Below are 22,412 nucleotides of genomic sequence, written 5' to 3' on the forward strand. Positions count from 1 at the left end.
TGGTCTTGAACTCCTGATCTTCCTGCTCCTACCTGCCAAGTACTGGGCTTACAGGCTGGCACCACCACACCCGGCCCCCTTAGGGTTCTTTCTGAGAGAAACTGCTGATCTACCTCTGGTGCTCTTATATGCACATATCTTAGAGGTGAATATAGCTTAGTTTTGTAGACCAGGCTGGCCTGGAACTCACGGAGATCCACCTGCCTCTGGGATTAAAGGTATGTGCCACCACGTCCAGCAGGTTGTTAACTTCTAATTAGTGTCACAGTCGTCTGTTCAGATGCCCTAGCCAGAATCTGGGTATCACCAGGTTCTTCATTTGTTTCTGACTGCCAGCATGAAAGAGTGGCTGCATACTGCTGCTTTGGATCCCTGGTCAGATGTGCCCCTGCAGCCTGCAGGCACCATCTCTATTGTTGACATTCCTGTTCTTACAGCCTGCTTTCTCTCCAGTTGGTTTTCTGCACTGCTGCTACAAAGGAAGGTCTTGGGAAAAGCAGATCTAGCTGATAGGTTTCCAGTTGCTTCATTATTTCTGAGAGCCCACGGGAGAAACTCAGAAGTATCTGGCTGAGATGCAGTGTGGCTCTTCGAAGACTGTCATCCGTCTCACCCGTCTGTTGGCCGTCCCCTCAGCTCCAGAAAGCCACGGTGGCACTCTGATTTTGCTGTCTCTTATGTCAGCACTTGCCTTTTGATTGCTATTTCTTCTTGAATAATTTTCTTCCACTTGCCTCATGAGCACTTTCTGGTTCTTCCAAATAAGTCACATCATTTCCTGCTAGGCCTTGTGGTCCCACTTGCTTCCCTGCATCCTTTGCTCGATGTGTATACTGCGTTGCTTGGAGTCACTCGCTAATTTGGGGATGGGGTAGACATTTATTTTTTCAGACACTGTCTCCCTGTATAGCCTGGCTGTCCTGGAACTCACAGAAGTCCCCCTGCCTCTTACTTCCTCTGTTAGGACTAAATGTGTAAGCCACCACTTCTGACTGCATTTGTTATGGGTGGTAATTTGCTTTTGGAGTTTACTATTTGTTTATCTGTAATTATAATGTCAAGGGTAAGAGCTACAACTTACATCCAGTTTTAGGGGTTTGATGAGGATTTTTGTTTTGTTTTTTAGCTATGCAGGGCCAGGTTGCTTTCAAATTGTTGATCCTCCAGCATCAGGCTCTCAAGGGCTGGGTTTAGTGGTGTGCACCACCACAACAGCTTGTTTCCTTTTGTTTATTGTTATTTATTTGTGTATGTGCTTGACGGTGTGTGTGTGTGTGTGTGTGTGTGTGTGTGTGTGTGTGTGTGTAAAAGCCAGACAGAGGCCACTTTAGGCACCTTTCTCAGTTGTTTTCCCCCCTGTTTGTTGAGACAGGGTCTCCTCTGAACCTGGAGCTTGCCCGTTCAGCCATGCTAGGAGACGAGCAAGCCCCAGACGGCTTTTGTCCCATCCCCCAGTACTGGGGTTATAGGTGTGTGGCTCCTCTTGGCTTCTTCAGCAGTGATGCTGGGGGATTGAACTTGGGTCTTACATTTGCACAGAGGCACTTTACCTAGCCCTACACACCAAGTTCTGAAACCAGATTGATTCCTGGATCCTAGTAGGTGCCCAGTCACTACTTGTTAATAAAAGATAGGAGAGGAATAGTAAGACTGAAGCTGTAGTTGAGGTGACAGATGGCATTAGCCAGAACGACATTCATCAGGAGCTCGCACTGTTTGTCCTTATCTGGTACATCATGATTTCCTTTTGGAAAAATCAGTTTTTGAAGTAGCATGAGAGATGAAGAAATAAAAGTAATCCTTTATTTACACTTAAGTAGATTTTAATATATTTTATGAGATAGTTAATAAGTATCTTCTCTCCTGCCCTCTCAAGGTTTTTTTTTCTTATCCCTCTTTTATAAGCAAAAATGTTTTGATTCTCAGCTTTCACTTGTCATTGGAACAGTGGCAATACAAATAACCCCCAATAAATAATTTCATATTTGTATGTATCTTAGACTCCACTGTATTGATTGCTTCCTGCTGGTTCTGATAGTACAGTAGGATTGTAGCATCCAGGATTCTTAAGTGTCACCATCTGCAGCTGTTAATAATGCTTGACTGTTTAGACAAGTTTGACAGGTGTTTACATCTCTGAATGCAGAACAGCTGATGGGAAGAAGCGGTGTGTAACATATAAGACTGTTATTCACTTCCTATGGATAATCTGTACTCAAAAGCACTTAAGCCAGTCTAAATGCTGTATATCACACTTCTCGTTATTTTCCCCAGTAATTATTTCTGTGATTCCATGTTTTTTTTTCCCTCCAAATGAATCAAAGGATCGCCGATCATGATGCTGAGGAAGAGGAGCAGATCGGGCCAGAGGATGATGCTCCTGCAGACTTCAGTACGGGCCCGGAGAGTGCACTCCAAGACTGTGCTGCTGAGACTTTTGGGAACTCTGCAGGTGACATAAGTGTTCCAGAGGACAGCTCCTCACTCTGTACTTTGTCCTCAGAGTCTCATCAGGAAGCAGCTATCGATGAGAATGATAAAAAGCCTGCTAACTGCAAGTCTGCCTTCCGGCCAGAGGTTGACACCAGCTCCCCAGATTCCACTCTCTTAGATCAGGAATTGTTCAACTCCTTCCATTTCTGGAGGACTCCTATACTTGAAATAGATCTTGATAAAGAGCTCCAGCAGGACTCTGGGGAGCCACTCAGCCCAGAGGGATCAGGAGATGCATCTGGAGTCCCTGGACCAGGTTCTCCTAATATCACCATGGCTACTAGGAAGGAACTAGAAGAAATGATAGAGAACCTAGAGCCACACATGGATGACCCAGATGTTAAAGGTATGGAAGAGTCCATTATATTCTTTCTTTATTCTAAAGGTGATTAAAAAATACATTCTAACATCACTAATCTGATTTGTAGGAAATTATGTTGGGTCCTTTCTATTGTTTATTGTGTAAACGTGTTAATTCAGAAATTACTTTTTTGCAGTTATTCAGTGTTTCACATTTTGAAGTGTATATTGTATATGTGTATATAGAAGACAGGGTTTCTCTGTTGTAGCCCTGGCTGTCCTGGAACTCACTCTGTAGACCAGACTGACCTCAGAGATCTACCTGCCTCTGCCTCTGCCTCCAGAGTGCTTGATTAAAGGTGTGCACCACCACTGCCATGCTTGGGTCTCATTTTAAAGGAAGAAGTATAGTCTATATGGTTGGCATAGGTTTCTATTTTCCCACATATATGTTGTTTTAGGAGCTGTAGACTTTGACAAGAATGACTTATTTTTCACTTTTGTGTTTTGTTTGTTTTGTTTTGGGGATTATACATGCATGGCTCATGTCCTCCTGTGGGGGTCCAGCTGCCAACTTTAGAAGGGTTCTTAGGTAGAGAAGAGAGGAATGAGGAAATATCAGATAGAAAAAGAGACCTAGACAATGAGAAGAAAGAGACACAGGATCACTTCAGGAGGGCCTGGGTCAATACCAACAGCCTCATCCTTTATTGAAAAGGGCTTTTTATAACATGCCAAGGGGAGAGGCAAATGACCTCCCCCTTGCAAGATCAAAGCACACTGTACAGCCAAGTACAGACACTTTGAAACATCTGGTAAACACACCTGTGGTAAAATCATCTCCTTACACAGCCTTGTTGGGTAAAGCAAGCTCAGATTCTCTGACCCTAAGTAAGTTCTCACTAGGAAGCCTCTGTGGGCTCCCACAGGTCCCCCTTCTTTTTTTTCCCTTTTTCTTTTCCTTTTTTTTTTTTCTTTTTCTCTTTTTCGATTTTTTTCTTTTTTTCTCTTTCCAGAGCTGAGGACCAAACCCAGGACCTTGCACTTGATAGGCAAGCGCTCTACCACTGAGCTAAATCCCCAACCCTCCCCTTCTTAATAATAATATAAAGGGCCCCTCAGACCCCTCAGACGGACTATGCCTGTCTTAGGTTACCTTCTTCACTAGACAGCCTTACCCATCATTGAGATACACTTTGCACCAACTGTACTCTGTCTTAGGTTGACAGCTAGCAAGAAGGACTTACCCATCTCTGACTACCAGCCTCTGGCAGAAGAGGGTGCAGAGTTTAACTCTATGCAGCTCAGAAGCCACTCTTCCACTAAGAACTTGCAAATTGCTGGAATAATTCTAGCAATACTCCTGCTCCTTATGGCTGCTAGGCCTCCTAGTAAAGGAGTAGAGGATGATAAAGCTAGAATGGCCTTTTGGAATGGGTGTAAGATGTCTTTAGCAGCTTTAGCTGCACCAAGTCCTTTTTTAAAAATCAATAAACTCATGATGCAACTGTATCAAACCTAAGTAACTACTTAGCATCACCATACCATGGTTCATCAATATCAACAGGTTGACATAATTCTAACATACACAATTACAATTCTTACAAACTTATATCCAAAAGCAAACTCTTTACTCTTTACACTTCATCAACTTTAACAAACATCCAAAAGCAACTTCTCCCCCCCCCCCCCCAATTCGCTTTGGAGACCAGGCTGGCCTCGAACTCACAGAGATCTGCCTGCCTCTGCCTCCCAAGTGCTGGGATTAAAGGCGGCGGCTGCCGCCACCACCACCACCACCTGGCTCAAAAGCAACTTCTTAATAGAACTATACAAAACATAGGGTACATTAACACAAGTTAACATTAATCCACAAGAAAAAATTTTTTTTAATTAAAGAGACTGAGGAATATTAACTCCCCCCTTTTCTTTACAATTTTTTAAAACTGCATCTTGAGCCTGGGTAGAAAAAAACAAATTTCTCCATTTCTACACAAAAAAGACAGTTCCATTTTTTTACACAAAACAGTTCGTGAATCACCACAGTTAATAAAGTTTATATGCATACACAAAACAGTTCATAAGTCATCACAGTTGATAGTCTATATGCATAAGTCATAATTGTCCCACTACAGTTGAATCACTCCTGTCCATCCCATTGCTTAAGTCTGAAAAGTTCAAAAAATCATTTCTTTCGCATTACAGATGTTTGTGAGCCACCATGTGGTTGCTGGGAATTAAACTCAAGACCTCTGGAAGAGCAGCCAGGGCTCTTAACCTCTGAGCCATCTATCTCTCCAGCTCCCAAAAATCATTTCTGATACCAGTCTTAAAGTTCCACTGAAAGCTTTCTGAAAGTTCCAAATACGAAGAAACCCACAACCAAAAACTTTTTGCAGTTCCCCTGAATCAACAATTCAGTTCAAACACGCATCTCTGACACTTTCACTCTCCGCTACCGTAGCCTTAGCCTTCCCCTAAGGTGGTTTGCTCCAGGGCTAAAGCTGTTAGCTGGCTGGTGCAGAGTCCTCTCAAAAGAGACCTTCTTACAGCCAGCAAACAGAAACTGCATGGCTTCTGGCTCCTGGCTCCACTCAGCTTTCACAGTCCCAGTCTGTCTGTGCCTCCTGTAACTGGCCTGTCCACCCAGGACCCCTGTGTCCTGAGGCTAGAAGGCTTTCATTCACCTCAAGGTTCCTCCCCTCCATTGTGAACAACAGTTTTAATGATTGTCAGTTCTAAATAAAACGTTGCCGAATACCCAGTGGAAGATGTAGTAAGTCCTTAAGAGTGGGAAATGGGATGTTCCAAAGCTCTCCTTGTTAGAGTTGTGGAGCCGGACACAGTTAAGATGGTGCTTTCCTGCCCCTTGGTGACTTGTGGCTGCCCACTGAAATGTTCTGAAGTGTAAGCATGATGGCACACAACTTTAATCCCAGCATTAGGAGGCAAAGACAGATCTCTCTGTGAGTTCTAGGCCAGCAAGGGAGAACTTGTCTTAAGGAAACAAAACAAAACAACAAAAAATTGTAAATCCCATAACTGCAAATCTTAAGATCCAATATCACTTTTTGGATTTTTCCCCAATGTTACAAAAACTAAAATTTCTAAACTATCAGTTTGCTCAGTATTGAGAAATCCCCCATTTTAATGCAAATAAAGTAAAATCTTAAGTAATCCTTTTAAAACAAAAACCTTTCTTTGGGTTTCTTTGTGGGGAAGATGTGCTCTCATTCTGTAGCCATCGCTAGCCCAAGCTTGCGGCAATCTTCCCGCCTTATCCTGAGAACAGGGATTAGAGGTGTGAGATAGCACACCCAGCTAAACCTTGTTTTAGCTCTTAAAACTCCCACCTGCCTGGTAAGGTAGCAGGCATCTTCATTTGCTTCCATTTATTGTGATTTGTAAAGATCTCCTGTTGTAATTTTATATCTGGAAAGAATTAAATTTTATTACATCTTTGATCATTAATATTATTTTAGTTTGACTGACTTTAAAATATCTGTATAGATAGATATACTTTTTTTTTTTTTTTTTTTTTTTCTCCCCCGAGACAGGGTTTCTCTGCATAGCTTTGCGCCTTTCCTGGAGCTCACTTGGTAGCCCAGGCTGGCCTCGAACTCACCGAGATCCGCCTGGCTCTGCCTCCCCAGTGCTGGGATTAAAGGCGTGCACCACCACTGCCCGGCGATAGATATACTTTTAAATCTAGGTCCCACAAATGACAGAACTTACTATATTTGTCTGAGTTTGGCTTATTTTGCACACCATTATGTCTAGTTCTGACCTTAATCTTTAAGACTCACTGGGGTGCAGCTCCTACCAATAGAAGTCATCGCCCTTTTGAGTGAACAGTCCTGTGAGATCTGAGAACTAACTAGCCAAGTGACTGGTGCTGCAGTTGAGGTGAGAACACCCCTGCCCTCTCCTGCATCTGAAGACAGCTCAGTGATAGAGTACTCCTGAGGGTTGATGAGCCAGGGTTTTCAGCAGAGCCCCGTACCTTACTGTCCCTTCTTCCCTTCTCTTCTCCTCAGCCCCAGAGGAGAAGAGACTAGGCATGTCCACAGCCAGTCATAGTCAAGTGTTTAATATCTTTGTTGCTTTCCACTTCTAAGATTTATTTATTTATTTTATGTGTATGAGTATGAGGGCATCAGATGTCACTATAGATGGTTGTGAGACACCACATGGTTGCTGGGAATTAAACTCAGGTCCTCTGAAAGAGCAGCCAGTGCTCTTAACAGCTGAGCCATCTCTCCAGCCCCTAGCATTTTGTTTTATTTTATTTTTTTGGTTTTTAGAGACGGTGTCTCTGTGCAACAGTCCTGGCTGTCCTGGAACTCACTCTGTAGCCCAGGTTGGCCTCGAACTCACAGAGATCCGCCTGCCTCTGCCTCCCGAGCGCTGGGATTAAAGGCGTATGGCTCCACCACCTGGCTTCTAATGCTGTGCTGTAGAGCAGTGATTCCCTTTAATTAGTCAGGAAGCATCTGTGCTTTTATAAAGGCAGACTCTTGACCTCCGACTAGAAACAGAGGTCTGATGAGCTGAGGAGACAGATGCCATGCTGCCTCGTAAACAAAGTCTCTGGACCGTAAGACAGCAGGGAGGAAGCATGCTGGCTGCTCTGAGGGATTTGCCATGTGCACACCAGGTCCCAGCTACACCCTGTCGCTTGTTCCCTTGTCTTCCCGTAGGAGTCGTCATGGGAACAAGACAGCTTTGTTAGGTGCAGTCTGAACCCTCCCATGGTCATTGGTGTTCTTTTTCCTCCTTGGATTTTTGGTCATAAGTTCAAAGCTTGCATTAGACTACAGTAGGAAAAGGGAAAACCCCTTTGTTAGCTGTGGGCACAGTAGGTTCCCAAAGAGAGGTCGACAGAACAGATCCTGCAGGGCAGACGCAGAGAGGGTAGAAGACCCCCTTCTAGGAGGTGGCTGTTGACCTGCAGTCCTGACTGTCTGGAGGCACATAGGCCTTCAGGTAGACCCCGAGAGACCAGGGGCCTCCCTGTGTTTTAATGCTCTGAGTCAATAGTTTCTTCTCAAGCAGCAATTACAGGTTTGGTTTGTGATCACATCCCCACGTGCGCTTCAGCGGCATGAACCAGTTTACACATGACATTTGCACAGTCAGCTTCGAGCACAGTTCTCTTCAGCTTTGGAGATTTGAAAGACCCCAAAGAGAACTAAAGTGATTGTAATAATTACAAATTATAGCTGAATTTTTGAGAACAATGAAAATCGCCAGACTGCCCATGAATAAACACCACCATTGGCTTTATTTAGGTACTGATGACCCACTGATAATAGAAGTCTTGTGTGTCCATGGCCGGGGGCTTAAATGCATTTAGAGGAGTGCCCCTCCACCCCCGCCTGCCCGCCCGCCCGCCCCCAAGTAGAATATAGTTTATTAATAAGAATAAGAGCTGGCTAGTAAGCCGGGTCAGCTCAGCTCACAAGCCAAGTGGTCTGCCCTAAGGCTCATCACTCTTTTTAGGTCCTTTACGTGGTACCTGCTTCTCGAACTTGCTGTTTGTCCATGTAGCCCAGGGCGGGAAAGATGTCGTCTTTTTAAAGCTTTCTATTTTTTGGCAGTTTCTTACATATATACAGCATTGTGATTATATTTACCACGCCCCATTACTGCCTACTGTCCCCCTTACTGGTCCCCCTGTACCCTGTCTTTCCACCTAGTCCCCCAGTGGCCCCACCATTAACGAAAGATGACAACCCTCGTCCAGGAGAGGTGTGGTCTCATGAGCATCCTTCTGTCCATGATGGAATGTTCAGGGTCCCTGCTGTGTTCAGTTACAGTAGCCATCCGTATCTGGGTGACTGTTCCATAGCACCCTTCCCTGTCCTTTGGCTCCTCACACCCCTGCCCTGGTGTGGGAGGCTAGCATAAATGGCCAGTGTAAGGTTGAGCAGCCAGCAGCCACGAGAGTTGGCATTGACCTCTGCAAAAAGAAACGTCTCTGTCCAAGGCAGGAAATTCTATAAATGCTGTCACATACGCATAGGTTATTTTAAGCAATAAATTTGAATTTTAAATGTCATATTTTATATGTGCAAGGGGAATGTTGCTTGAAATAAATGTTAGCTCTCTCTCTCTGTGTGTGTGTGTGTGTGTGTGTGTGTGTGTGTGTGTGTGTGTGTGTGTGTGTGTAAATTTCTCATTGGGTGAGGAAGAGAATTCTTTTTTTTTTAAATTAATTTTTTTATTTGCATTGGTATTTTGCCTGCATGTGTGTCTTTGTCAGGGTGTCAGATGTTGGTGTTAAAGTCAGGTGTGAGCTGCCATATGGGTGCTGGGATTTGAACCTGGGTCCTCTGGAAGAGCAGTCAGTGCTCTTAGCCACTGAGCCATCTCTCCAGCCCCAAGAATTCCTTTTTAATTTGAATTTTCTGTATAGGGAAAGCAATATTAATTGTCAAATTTGGTGACTAGTGCTTTGCTAAGTTGTCGTTTTGGCTTTGTTCAAGTCAGACAATATTCTTGGGATCCCAGTGTTTGGAACAAACTGTAGTGATTTCAGTATCAAAGGCATAGTGAACTGGGATAAAATGGATGTTTGGATTTACTGCTATCCCTTTAGGTTGGCAGGTTTGTGTAGCTGCCTTTCTGCTAGAGTAGGTTAATGAGTAGGCCTGGTCAGCTTGGTCTGTAAACTACCAAAACTGACCCCCGTGGTAACCTGGAGGGGCCCCCAGCACCTAGACAGCAAGCATAATGCCCACGGTTTTCTGCTTGTGCTCTTGACAGACCGACGGTCTGCCACAGTAGAGTCTCCTCGGCTCTTTGACGGCAGCGTCAGAAGCCACGGTGCACGGTAACAGAGAAGCAGGCCAGCCGGCGTGGCGGCGCAGGCCGGTGTGGCGGCGCAGGCCGGTGTGGCGGCCCAGGCCGGCCCGGCTCGCTGCTCCCCCCCTCACGGTCTCCTTTGCCCACAGCACAGGTGGAGGTGTTATCAGCAGCACTGCGAGCTTCCAGCCTGGACGCCCACGAAGAGGCCAGCAGTGGGGAACACCGCAGTGAGCCCCAAGATGAGTTGCCAGACTGCCACGCGGACCAGGACACCTCTGTGCCTTTAATCAGCGCTGCTGAGGAGGTAAGCAGCTCGTGGTGTTCAAAGTGAGCTGTGTGAACATGCAGTCTGCTTGGGGACAGTTGTAACCACTGTCTAGTGAGTTCTAGTCTGTGGTTCATTTTCTGGCTTTTTCTTTGGCATAAAATAAAAGTAATTATTCTCACCACATCCTGTGCTCGTGACCTCAGTGTCATTTTAAAGGCTCAAAACAGCCCGTCCCAGGCCTGTCTCTACCACCATTTCAGTCGAGTGGATGTTAATGTAGCTCACTGCAGTGAAATAGTCTTACTGGAAACAAAGCCCTTTATCAAGAATAATTAACTCTTCCCTTTTCTTTTTGGAGAGGCGCTTTGTTTCTGATCGGACCATTTCACTGCAGCAAGCAACACAGTATTCTGAGCGGAAGATCGGGACTTGAGGCCATGTTGCGGAGGGCTGTGGCATTGTCTGGACTCGAGTGTGAGGGTGGGTACTGTTCTAGCATCGTCTTTGCTGCATCCATGTAGCTGTTCACATGATCCTGCCCTGGTGTCCTGCATTTCCCTCAGGCCAGAGTCACGTCGCCTGTTTCTCCTCTCTTGTTTATAGACACAGAGAAGGAGCGGCACTCGTTGCCAGAATGCGGTGTGCAACCCTAGCAGCTTACGTGTTAGCCCTCCAGGGAGTGTCGCACAGGGGCAGGGGGGCGAGTGAGTTCTTAGCGCTTTAGTGCATTTCCGGTTGTGTTGATGGCATCTGATGCAGTTGGAAATATGTATCGTACTTGTGCTTTGGAGAGAAACCCTGACCATGTAGTGGAGATTCGACTGCTGTGATACATATGCATTGTAGAGCGGGTTTTGTGTTTGTTTGTGTCGGGGTGTAGCTGTTAAAAGCAGCTACTGGTAAAGTCAGTTATTAAAAACCATGAATAAAAATAATAGACTGAAAGAACCCTCCCAATATAAATGAGCTGATTAATTTTTCCTTTCTTATAAATTATTTTTTTAGATTTATTTAATGTGTATGAGTGTTCTGCCTGCTTGTATATGTGTGCACCATGTGCATGCCTGGTGTCCACAGAGGTCAGAAGAGGGCATCGGCTCTCCTAGAACTGGAGTTACAGAGGGTTGTGAGTCACCACGTGGGTGCTGGGGATTGAATCCAGATCCTCTGCAGGAATAAGTGCTCTCGACCATTGAGCTCTATAAAGTTTGATTTCTCTAAAGCTCATTGGTGCACATTTCACAGGTATTCCACAAGCTTGGTTTAAAGCAGAGGACTTCTTAGGAGGCCTTAAGCACGTTTATAAACATGTAAAGCCTAAAGACTTTCTCTGTACCATATCTTTTGACAGTTGTGAGTGGTAAGTAACCTAGTGAGAGAGGAAGGTTCCGGGCAGGGCAGTTCTTGAAGTAGATTTTTCTCCTAACAGAGTATGGACGCCACTCCTCACTATGTCCATGGAGGTTCGGACGTGATCGCCAGTGGTGGCTTCAGCCCTGATGAAGAGAGGAGATCCAAAGTGCAAGTGAGTGGCAGACGTGTGCTGTTGAGCTCTTACTCACCTCCTGCCCGCTTCTGACCTCCCTCGTCTTCCTGTGTGATGGGTGCTGTCCATCACGTGTGACTGGCAGAGCTAACACAAAGCATGTACTTCCCCGGTCACATCTTCTGCTAAGTCCTGGTGTTCGTAGGGGTGTAGAAACGAAGGTCTGTGTCCTTTTTATCTTGAGATAAATACAATCATCTCCTGCTCCTTAGGTGTTTCCTCATGGCTGAGTTGCTAAGAATTACACAGTCTATTTCCATGGAGGAGATTGAATGGGAAGATCTGCCCAGAGCCAATAGGAACTATTATTGATACTAAGTTGCATTCCAGCTCTAGAGATTTTATTGGCCTTGCTTTGTTTTGGTTCTGTAGTCAGAGTCTCACTGTATAGCCCAGGCTACCCTCATACTTACACCTCATAACGTCACAGATGTGTAAATACAGGGTGTGTCTTGCCTTGTCTTTCTTTCCTGAGTGGAAATGGACCTTGGCAGTCTTCCCGGGAGCAGGTTGGAACCCCAGCATGACGGTGCCACCCAGTCTCCATAGGTACCTGTGGGTCCCTGCAGACCACAGACTCCCAGGAGTCTTATTGTAACATCTGTGTGCTGTTGGCCTCTGGGAGGTGTTATTACAAGTAGACTCTTAGGTCAAACAGTCTATGGTCATCATTGTGTTTTTTATTTAAAATAGAATCATATGCATCCTGTTTCACACCTAAACTGCAAAAATATTTTAAAGTCAGTTCACATAGACCATCCTACTCTTAGTAAATTTCTTATGTTTACATGCAACATAGTTGAAAGGGAAAGAATGTATATACATCTTTTCTCAAAATCTCCAGATGTGTGCGCTCTGTTTTTTTTTAATTTCTGTAGAAGGAATGTGGCTTTTTTAAAATTAATTAATTTTTTTCAGTTTGTTTTCTTGAGACAAGGTCTCACAATGTAGCTCTGGCTGGCCTCAAACTCAGGTCTGCCTGCTTTTGCCTCCTGGGTGCTGGGATTAAAGATGTGCATGGCCATGCCCAGCTCCAATATGTCTTAAATTTCCATAGAAGGAATGTGGCTTTAACATTTTTCCGTTTATTTGGACATAGTTCTGATACATACATATAGCCCAGGCTGGCTTCGGAATTGATTCTCCTGCCTCAGCCCCCGGAGTTGTCGGTTACAGGCATTCAGTGCCATGCCCTTGCTAGGAAGCATGTTGGGAATCATGTGGTCACGGCAGAAGCTCATAAGCTGCCACAGCCTTGCTTGTGATGTGACTTTTCAACTTAGTAATTAACTCTGGCTTTAACCTGTTTTAAGCTTGCCTGTTTGTGTGTGTGTGCATACATATGTACATTTGCCCTTTTTGGGGGTATATGTTTGTGACATGTGGTGTTTGTGTGCATGTGTATGGAGGTCACAGGCTAATGTTGGTATCTTCTCAGCCACTCCCAGCCTTTTTATTTTATTATTTCACGTGTATGGGTGTTTTGCCTGCATGTCCATGTGCGCACCATGTGTGTGCCTGGTGCCCAAGGAGGCCAGAAGAGGACATCTGATCCCTGAAGCTGAAGTTATACGTGTTTGTGAGTCACCATGTGGGTGCTGGGGTCTGAGCCCGGGTCCTGCAAGAGCAACCAGTGCCTTTAACCACTGGACCATCTCTCCAGCCCCCCAACTTTATTTTTTGAGACAAGGCCTTTTGCTGAACCTGGAGCTCAGCAATCCGGCCAGCAAGCTGCAGGAATCCTTCCCTTCCATCTCCTCAGCATTTTACCAGCCTAGCTGGCTCCTCAGCCTCATGGATCATAGTTCTTAATCTCGGTCACTACATATTTCATTTTTTGACATTAATATTGCTATATTTCAAAGTTAACCTGTCACATTTCTGTCTAACCTGCTAGAAACGTATCTAAGTGTTCAAATGTGCTGTCACCTCTCTTCTCGGTTAGGATGTGGTACCACAGGCACTGTTAGACCAGTACTTGTCAATGACCGACCCCTCCCGAGCACAGACAGTTGACACCGAGATCGCGAAGCACTGTGCGTACAGTCTGCCAGGTGTGGCCCTGACTCTCGGCAGGCAGAACTGGCACTGCTTGAGAGAGACGTACGAGACCCTGGCATCAGACATGCAGGTGAGTGGGTGTGACTGAGAGTGAGTGTGTGGGAGTGGAGGTGGTGTCGTGCTTGGCTTCCCGAGTCTCAAGAATTGTGTGTCGTCCTAACATGGGCCTGTGTTCCACCCACAAAGGCCTAAAGCAGTAGGAGCTCATCTCCTAGTCAGACTTGTGTTGTCTATTCTATAACAGATTCACTTGAGACTAACAGATGGCACCTCGCCCTCTAAGTTCTCTGCTGCTTTGGTTCTTACACTAACTTGATTTTTCACACCTTAATAGAACTGTATACTATACCTAAGTTTTGGTGCTTGGGTGCCCAGAGCACATGGGTTAAATTCTTGACCTAGGGGGTTGTGTGTGGACATCTCTTTCTAGGCTTTGACTTCATTTCCTCTTGTTCAGTCTGATTTCTGTGTGCCAAAAATTTGACCTCTTGCCCCTTATCCATCCCAAGAAACAAACCAAAACCAAAAAGCCAATACTGAAAAGCCTGCTCTTTTAGTGCAGTTCTCATTTCTTAGGAAGAGAACAGCTGTTGGACTAGTTCCCACACACAGGAAGTACAGTGGCTGTGCCCATTCAAGGCTCAAGTGCCGTTGACTCAGCAGGACAAAACCTCCTGTGACACAGGCCCTCCAAGCTTGTTACAGCAGCTCTGGTCGGAATCACGGAGCCCCATTTTCCATCACAAGAATTCTCCCATCCACAGTTTTCAATCTCTAGTCTGCAGAATTCTAGGGTGCCCTTACATGGCCTTTTCTTTCTGTCCCTGTCCTCCACAGGGCATCTCTGCCTTCGTCTCTTTCATATGGTGAGCCTGAGTGCACAGGTTCACTGTGTGTGTACATGTGCTACACACACAGAAATCTTTTATCCTTGTGTTTCTCAAGTTGCCAGTTGTGCACAAACAAGTTTTGGGTTTTATCCGAGATAACATAGCACAGACTCTGAAGGGAAGCATGTGTAGGGCAGCAGATGGGAATGTTGTACAAGTGGACATCAACAGATCAGGGACCTAGTGTTCAAAGAACTAGGGAAGTTTTATTAGTGATTCCCAAACATTTTTTTCTTCATAAGTGAAAGGGAAACAGAAGTGCCATAAAGAGATCTGAAATGTTTATCATCACAACTTTTGACATAGTAGTATCTGTTAATTCTATTCTGATGTAATTTGTTGTTTTGGTGCAGGGGGGAGGGGGTTATTTTGTTTTTGAGACAAGGTCTCACTATGTAGCCCTGGGTGATTTGGGTCTCTGTGAATTCTAGGCCAATCTGGTCTACATACAGAGCTCTAACTGCCTCTGCCTCCCAAGTGCTGGGATTAAAGGCGTGATTTTTTTTGTGGTTCTGTGCGTGTATGTGTGTGTGTGTAGAGCAGAGGACACTGGGTTTAGCTCTCTTGCCAACTGTGGGATCCATGAATCATACACAGCTCACCTTGCTGGGCACAAGTGCATCTGCCTGCTGCTGAGCCACCTCACGGGCCCTGGTTGAATTTTTTGAGGTTAATGACATTTAAATTACAAATCACGTTGTTTCTGTTTCTTCCATTTCTAACACGGTTTTTATTTCTACAGTGGAAAGTTCGAAGAACGTTAGCATTCTCTATCCATGAGCTTGCGGTTATTCTTGGAGATCAGCTGACAGCTGCAGATCTGGTTCCAATTTTTAATGGGTTTTTAAAAGACCTTGATGAAGTCAGGATAGGTGTTCTTAAACACTTGCATGACTTTCTGAAGGTAACTCTTAAATCCTTTTGCATAAAAATGTACTGGAAGTCTACATTCCTTTTTCTTTCTCTCTTGCTTTTCTTTCTTCTTCTGTGTTAGCAATATTTTTGTTTCTTTTAAGACAGTTTCTCTGTGTAGCCTTGGCTGTCCTAGAACTCATTCTGTAGACCAGGCTGACCTTGAACTCACAGGATTTGCCTGCTTCAGCCTCCCAAGTACTGAGACTAAAGGCATGTGCCATGACTGCCTGGCTGTTTCTGTTTCTTACTAAAGAGATACAGCCATGAAATTTCTGTTGGATCGTAACATATTCCAAATGTGTTGCACTCAGGGATAACATGACGTTGACACCTTCCATTGTGGTATTAAGTTGATCACTTCACATGGGGTCTACTCAGTTTCTTTGAGAATTGGCCATTCCATGGGAGTTAGTGAGAAATTGGAGAGACAAGCTTTGAGTTCTGTGGGTGTCTTTCCCTAGTCTATTATTCCTACAGCCACAGAGGAGTCTGATGTGTGTGTGCACCGCACATACGTGCAGAGCCTGTGGTGGTCAGAAGGAGCTCTGATGCCCCGGAACCAGAGTCACCATCATGTGGCTGCTGGAAACAACCTAGGCTGTCCGTGACAGGGCCCTGAGTACTCCTTCTAACCACTGAGCTGTCTTCTCTCTGGCCCCCAAGACCCATTTTAAAACAAGGGCAGGAGATGGCCGCTGCACTTGCTGTAAAAGCAAAAGACCGAGCTTAAACTCCAGGCACCCACGTCTGTAACTGCATGATGGGTTATGGAGATGGGCAGGTCACAGGTGGTGAATGGCCAGCCGGCCTAGCCTAAAAGGCAGGTTTGGTGAGAGACACTGTCATCAATAAACTAGAAGAAAGGAAAAACTAGGGCAGTTAATGACCCATGATGTTCTCTTCTGACCCCCAAATGTGTCTGTGCCTGCACGCACATTCTTCTTCACTGTAGTCACCAGGGTATTCAGTCTAATAAAGAAATCGCGCCTGTGCCTTGTCCTGGTTAGTGAAAGTGCTTCCTTTCGTTACGGCAGCTTCTTCACATTGACAAGAGGAGAGAGTACCTTTATCAACTCCAGGAGTTCTTGGTGACAGATAACAGCAGGAATTGGCGTTTTCGTGCAGAACTGGCAGAGTAAGTTTTACCTGTTGACGTTGTCCTGCAGAGGTAGGTTTATCTCCACTGGCCTCGTGCCCCTGGGAGCTTGTCTCAGGTTCTGGGCCTTCATCACTCTCATCATGCCTGCCTCCCTGGCCTGCTCACTCCCGTTCACAGGGTGCTGTCTGTGCGCCGTGGCCTGCCGTTGTCACTCGGGACACGGTGCCTTTGCTCAGGCTAGGCTGGTGCCAGCCGACTTTTGTAGTGTTCTGGTGCAGCCTCAGCTCCCCGCTGTCCCTGTCCTCATGGACAGCCACTCCTCCCGCTCTGCCTTAGTCAGACCTTTGGCATCTAGGCTTTCTCAGGGGCTGTCCCCTCCCCTGGCACCCAGCCTAGTCTGTGCCTGTGTTGAGTCTTGGACAGGTTTTCTCCAGTAGCAGGATGTTTGTTTGGTATCAGAAGGCGGCCTTAATTTCAGCGTTTCATTTTATGCACGTCGGCCTTTCATCTTCATGTGGTATCTGTGCACCACACGTGTGCCAGCTGGAGTTACAGGTGGTTGTGAGCTGTCTGGTCACTGGCTGCAACCTGAGCTGGTTTTCTAAATTGCTTGGCACACACACTCTGTCCCCTGAGATGACACCTTGTGTCCCCTTGGGACTTGCCTCTGTGGGAATTAATGTCAGGAGAGGACTTGTGAATCCCGTTGCCCACAGCAAGTGCCCTGAAGATTGATAAGGTCCTGTCCTGAGCCATGTGTGGGCAAGCACTGCTGCAGTCCTCCACGGAGCTCCCTCGTGCCTCTGGGTAGTCTCAGACCCAGATCCTCCTGTCTCAGCCTCCCGGAGAGGAGCGAGCGAGCGAGTGAGCCACCAAAGGAACCATAACTGATTTAATGAGCCAGTCGCAGTTTCACTGTACCAGCCGTGCGTACTTAGACATGCATGGTTTAATCTTTGAGACAAGCATATGCTACTGGCAGGATCAATGTAGCAGCGGTTCTCACCTTCCTGATGCCGCAGCCCTTTAATACAGTCCCTCGTGTTGTAACGACCCCCAACCATAGAAGTACCTTCGTTCCTGCTTCATAACTGATTTTGCTACTGTTAGGAATCGTAATGTAAATATCTGAGATGCAGGATGGTCTTAGGCAACCCCTGTGAAAGGGTTGGTCTACCCGCCCCCCAGAGGGGTCACAAACCCACAGGTTGAGAATTGCAGTTCTAACCCAATGAAATGGGGAAACCATGCATAATGTTCCAGTGAACAGACAAGGAAAATGCTTTGCTCTATCTTCATTGCTGAATGCTTTTTATTTTGTTGATGCTATAACAAAATACCTGACGCTGGGTAAGATGTACAAGAAACTGCTTGTTTGGCATACAATGCTGGTCCTGGAAGTGGAAATAATCTACTGCTTCGGTCCCCAACACAGGAGAAAAAAAGCCCAGATTTTCTGGACGTGTTACAGTCCCCTTCTGTGTATACGAGAGCCTAGAGGCTGCTCTGCACAGAAAGAAGCCTACTTGATCAGAGTTACAGCACAGTTAGCCTGTTGTCTTATTTCTAAACCTTGGTTGGATTTTAATTTTTTTTTTGTCATTTGTATCTTTGTAGACAGCTGATTTTACTTCTAGAATTATATAGTCCCAGAGATGTTTATGATTACTTGCGTCCCATTGCTCTGAATCTGTGTGCAGACAAAGTTTCTTCTGTCCGATGGATTTCCTACAAGTTGGTATGTTTGATTTTGCTGGCCTTCCCATCATTGCTGTCCAGTCACAGGACTGATGGATGGAAGCCGGCCTTACCTCTGCTTCCTTTAGGTCAGTGAAATGGTGAAGAAACTCCACACAGCCACACCCCCAACATTTGGAGTTGATCTCATCAATGAGCTGGTAGAGAATTTCGGCAGGTGTCCAAAATGGTCAGGTCGGCAGGCCTTTGTCTTTGTCTGCCAGGTAAGAAAGGCCCGGCAGGCACGCCTACTCCAAGTTCTCTGTCCCACCTCTCTCCAGCCTCCCCCCTCAGTCACAAGGAACTGAAGTCACTCTCTGTCATGAGGTTGCATGCTTCTCAAAGTCAGGCATCTGTCTGGCTCATTCAGCCAGCTGGCATACCCGGGTGGGCCACAGCACTCTATACACACCTCACAGTGCACACCAGAATGCAGGTTGAAAATCAAGGTAGACTGGCTGTCCTTGGTCTCTGCAGTCAAGCATGGTGGATGGCACACTACCTGTAGTCTCAGCACTTGAGAACTAGATGCAGGAGGATAATGAGCTCTTAGTGACCCACACGAAGTGGGGGAAGGTAGCTGAGGGACAAAGTCACTGGTGAGAAGCCCGAAACTCAAGATAAAGGAAAGGTTCTGACTGCTTTTACCAGCACCAAGGGCAGGGGCAGCATTTCCCGATTGGAACGTCATAAAGGTCCTGAAGCATGAGATGGCATCTTACCTAACGTGTGTATATACATGTATGGTTGGTTTGGATTCTGAGTTCCCGTGTACCTGGAATCCTCCTGGTCTAAGCACGGACCCTAAAGTCTGTAACACTTGAGTTGTCACTCGGGGTTCTTCCTGTATGATGGTTTGGGCACTCACTTCTTTCCACCAGACTGTCATTGAAGATGACTGCCTCCCCATGGACCAGTTTGCTGTGCACCTGATGCCACACTTGCTGACCTTGGCCAACGACAGGGTTCCAAATGTTAGGGTGCTGCTTGCAAAAACACTTCGACAGACTCTACTAGAGAAAGGTGGGTGGCGGCCGATGGGCCATGTGTGGGCAGGAGGAAGAGTTCATGATGGTTTTCTCCAGGGTACAGACACTAAAAGGCCTTTAAGATACTGGTGTGTGGTGGAAATTTCTTTGATCCTGGACATAGGGTGTTTTTGTAACTTAAGAGTTGTAAAGGTTTGGTAAAGATGGTGTTTGGGGAGGTGGTTCAGTCTGCTTCGCTCTGCAGGCCTGAGGATCTGCATTGGATTCCAGAGCCTGGGTAGAGCCGGGTGTGGGCAGATGAGCAAGGTAAAGACAGGCAGTTCTCTGGAACTTGCTGTCCACCCAGTCTAGACAAGCTTAAGGTTCAGTGAGAACCTGTCTCAAAATACAAGGGGTGGAATGCAACGAAGGAAAAACATTCAGCTCCACCTTCTGACCTGCACACACATGCACCTGTACATACCCACACCGACACAAGAATTTTGCCTATGTATGAATGTATTAATAATTTGAATAATGGGAGGCAGTCAGACTAGTTCCCCAGGTTGCTGCCGAACCTGACGACCTGAGTTCAGCCCCCATTACCCACAGGATAAAAGAGCATCAACTCCCAAAAGTTGTTCTCTGACCTCCATATATGCCAAGGCTTGCACACGCACACACGACTCTGAAGACACTGCCTGGAGTGAGCTGCCGATGGAGGAAGTTCGTCTCTTTCCTTCCTTCATTAGGCAGAAGACACAGGCACCCTGTAGGATTTGTTTTGTTGGTTTGGGTACTTGGGACTGCCTTCTCCAAATGCCACATGAAGTTGAGTGTGTGAATTCATGACTGAAGTACGGAAGAAACTTGTAATAAACCTCACAGAATAAGAACAAATCAGTTCTGCTTTTCTTTGCTATTTGTGTACATTTTTAAAATGACTAGAGAAAATTGGTGCTTTTTTTCCCCCCAGAAAAAGTGTGCATATAGTTTTCCTTTTCTGAGGTAATAGCTAACATTTGTCACTTTAATAAGCATGAGCTTATTCACTACCAAGAGATTTGTCTATCATAAAAACAATAAATCTCAATCTCTTTGGATTCTAGTGCTTTTTTTCTGCAACAAATGAGCTTGCAAACTGAGTCACATGATGGTTATGTTTATCCTTGCAAAGAGCTGCATATTATTTATTAGACAGTGAGCTTTTTATACCTGATGAGACTACACTTGCTCCAAAATGTCAAGACTAACCTTGCATGCTGCACATGTCATTTTCAGAATACTTCTTAGCCTCTGCCAGCTGTCATCAGGAGGCCGTGGAACAGACAATCATGGCCCTTCAGATGGATCGAGACAGTGACGTCAAGTACTTTGCAAGCATCCACCCGTCCAGCACCAAAATCTCTGAAGATGCAGTGAGCACAGCTTCCTCAACATACTGAGACCCACCGGAACCGTGGCGTCCTTCCTGCTTCTACCAGAGCCAGGCCTGACTGCCCTGCACCAGTCTGGGACAGCTGTGGGGGGACCTTCCTCCTGCCAGCTCACTCGCAGGTGCAAGTTGCCTACTCCCATTGCAGTGGTTCTAAGAGTCAAGAGAAAGTAAACACTATTCTCTTATCTTGACTTAGGGAAGTGATTTCTCAGAGGATTATAACTGTCACCAAAGCCTTAACTCGTTCCTTCATCTTCTGACTGAATGACTTGAATTGGCAGAGCCTTTTCCCTTCGGAAAGGAGGAGGTTCCCAGAGACTGCACTGCTTTCTCCTGGTTTTATTTAATGGCTGATAAATGAGATTCTCACGGCCAGAAGGTGGATGTGCACCGGATGGGAAAGACCTTCAGTATTAACCTAAGCATTCCTTACAGGTGCGGAGCCTCGTCAAGCTCCTTGGCTGCCCTGCCCAGCCTAAGTGTGAATAGTTCTTGGCATATATAAATGACAACGGAGATGTTTTTCTCCTAAGGGCTTGATGTTAACACTAAATAGAACCTGCTTCTGACTCCTCTTGCAGCACATTGCTGTACACACTTACAGAATGTTTGCAGAGTCTCTCTCCTGATTGTTTTCATGCTGGTCATGACCTGAAGGAAATTTCTCAGCACGGAGATTGTGTCAGGTGTTTTAACTTGATCATGGTCAGCTCTGAGGTGCAACCTTTTCGTCCCATGCTGCACACACCTGTGACCACTCTGGGGCGTGCAGCCTTAATCATGCTGTTAGAACTGTTGTGGTACAAGTTCCAAATAAAATTTATTAATAGGATCTATAAAGAGATACCACCACTTTGTTTTCTAAATGTCTACAAATAAATGTAATATGTGGCCTGTATTACTTAGCATAAGATGGGGGAAAGATTAAAATATTTGTCTTTACCTAGCTCAGTAGTCTCTTTGGAACCCGCCAGGTGTCCATCAGTCAGTCCTACTCTTGGCAAACAGCAGCAGCCTGAAGACCAGGGAGACTATGGTCAGCAAGCTGCTCCTGAACCATGGACAAACATCTCCGAGTCTCGATTTCCTCATATGTTAAGATGGGAACTAGTAAAAACCCGTTTCCCACAGGACTGCGATTGCAGGAGATCGTGCAAAGGCACTGAGTGCTTCCATGCAGATGGAGGTGTTTTGGTGTGCGATCCCGGTCGGTCAGCCTTGTGGTGCCTCCTCCCGAGTGCTGGCTACTCACGCTGCCAGGAAATGGTATCCTGACAGGCTACGTCCATGTCAACTCAGAGTGCCACACTGTCAAGGTGTCGAAATGGCCAAGAAATCCACGTGGACACGCTGCGTGGGGAGTGGGTGAGCCAGGGCAGTGATGCTCTGGGTGTTGGGTCTCACACTTGTGAAGACAGTGGCAGCTGTATTTGGGGGAGGAGGGTAGCCCCAACTTCAGAAGTTCATGTTCTACAGGAATCCACTTTTGCCCCTCAGAACTTCAGTTCTGTAAATAATGCTGACAGCTGCAGCTTTTGAAAACAGTACTTTAGGGTAAGGAAGCTCCCTCTGTGATGTGAGCACGGTGTAAAAGGTGCAGCTTCCCGCTGCTCGGTACCCTACTGGGGCATTCCTCTACCCTATATTACTTTAGAGCTCAGTGTGGTCAGTGAAAACAGACCCTGGGTTGTTCAGCAACCTTAACATAGGGCATGCAAAAGCCTTCCTGGTTTGATTACTATCTGGTGAATTCAAAATAAGAAAAAGGATCTCCATTGCTGGATAAACACCATGACCAAAAACAACTTGAGAAAGAAAATACTTGGCTTAATTACAGTCCATCACTAAGGGAAGTCAGAGCAGGAACCACGGAGGAACACTTGCCCA

At 45.9% G+C, this 22,412-nt stretch overlaps 1 protein-coding gene across 7 annotated transcripts in view; it reads left to right on the forward strand.

The window, feature by feature from the left end:
• Ppp4r1 (protein phosphatase 4 regulatory subunit 1) overlaps positions 1-21,471 on the forward strand; it is a 56,043-nt gene extending 34,572 nt beyond the window's left edge. For all 7 annotated transcript variants that reach the window (XM_037210174.1, XM_037210173.1, XM_028873980.2 and 4 more), the window contains 10 exons: positions 2,325-2,839; positions 9,750-9,907; positions 11,301-11,396; positions 13,363-13,548; positions 15,111-15,272; positions 16,318-16,418; positions 18,000-18,120; positions 18,209-18,343; positions 19,001-19,142; positions 20,369-21,471. In XM_037210174.1, coding sequence (XP_037066069.1) covers positions 2,325-2,839; positions 9,750-9,907; positions 11,301-11,396; positions 13,363-13,548; positions 15,111-15,272; positions 16,318-16,418; positions 18,000-18,120; positions 18,209-18,343; positions 19,001-19,142; positions 20,369-20,532 — 1,780 coding nt within the window. In that variant the 3' untranslated portion in view covers positions 20,533-21,471. The remainder of the gene's footprint in view (positions 1-2,324; positions 2,840-9,749; positions 9,908-11,300; positions 11,397-13,362; positions 13,549-15,110; positions 15,273-16,317; positions 16,419-17,999; positions 18,121-18,208; positions 18,344-19,000; positions 19,143-20,368) is intronic.
• The last annotated feature ends 941 nt before the right edge of the window (positions 21,472-22,412 follow it).

Source organism: Peromyscus leucopus, chromosome 13, assembly GCF_004664715.2.
Source record: "Peromyscus leucopus breed LL Stock chromosome 13, UCI_PerLeu_2.1, whole genome shotgun sequence".
Taxonomy (NCBI): domain Eukaryota; kingdom Metazoa; phylum Chordata; class Mammalia; order Rodentia; family Cricetidae; genus Peromyscus; species Peromyscus leucopus.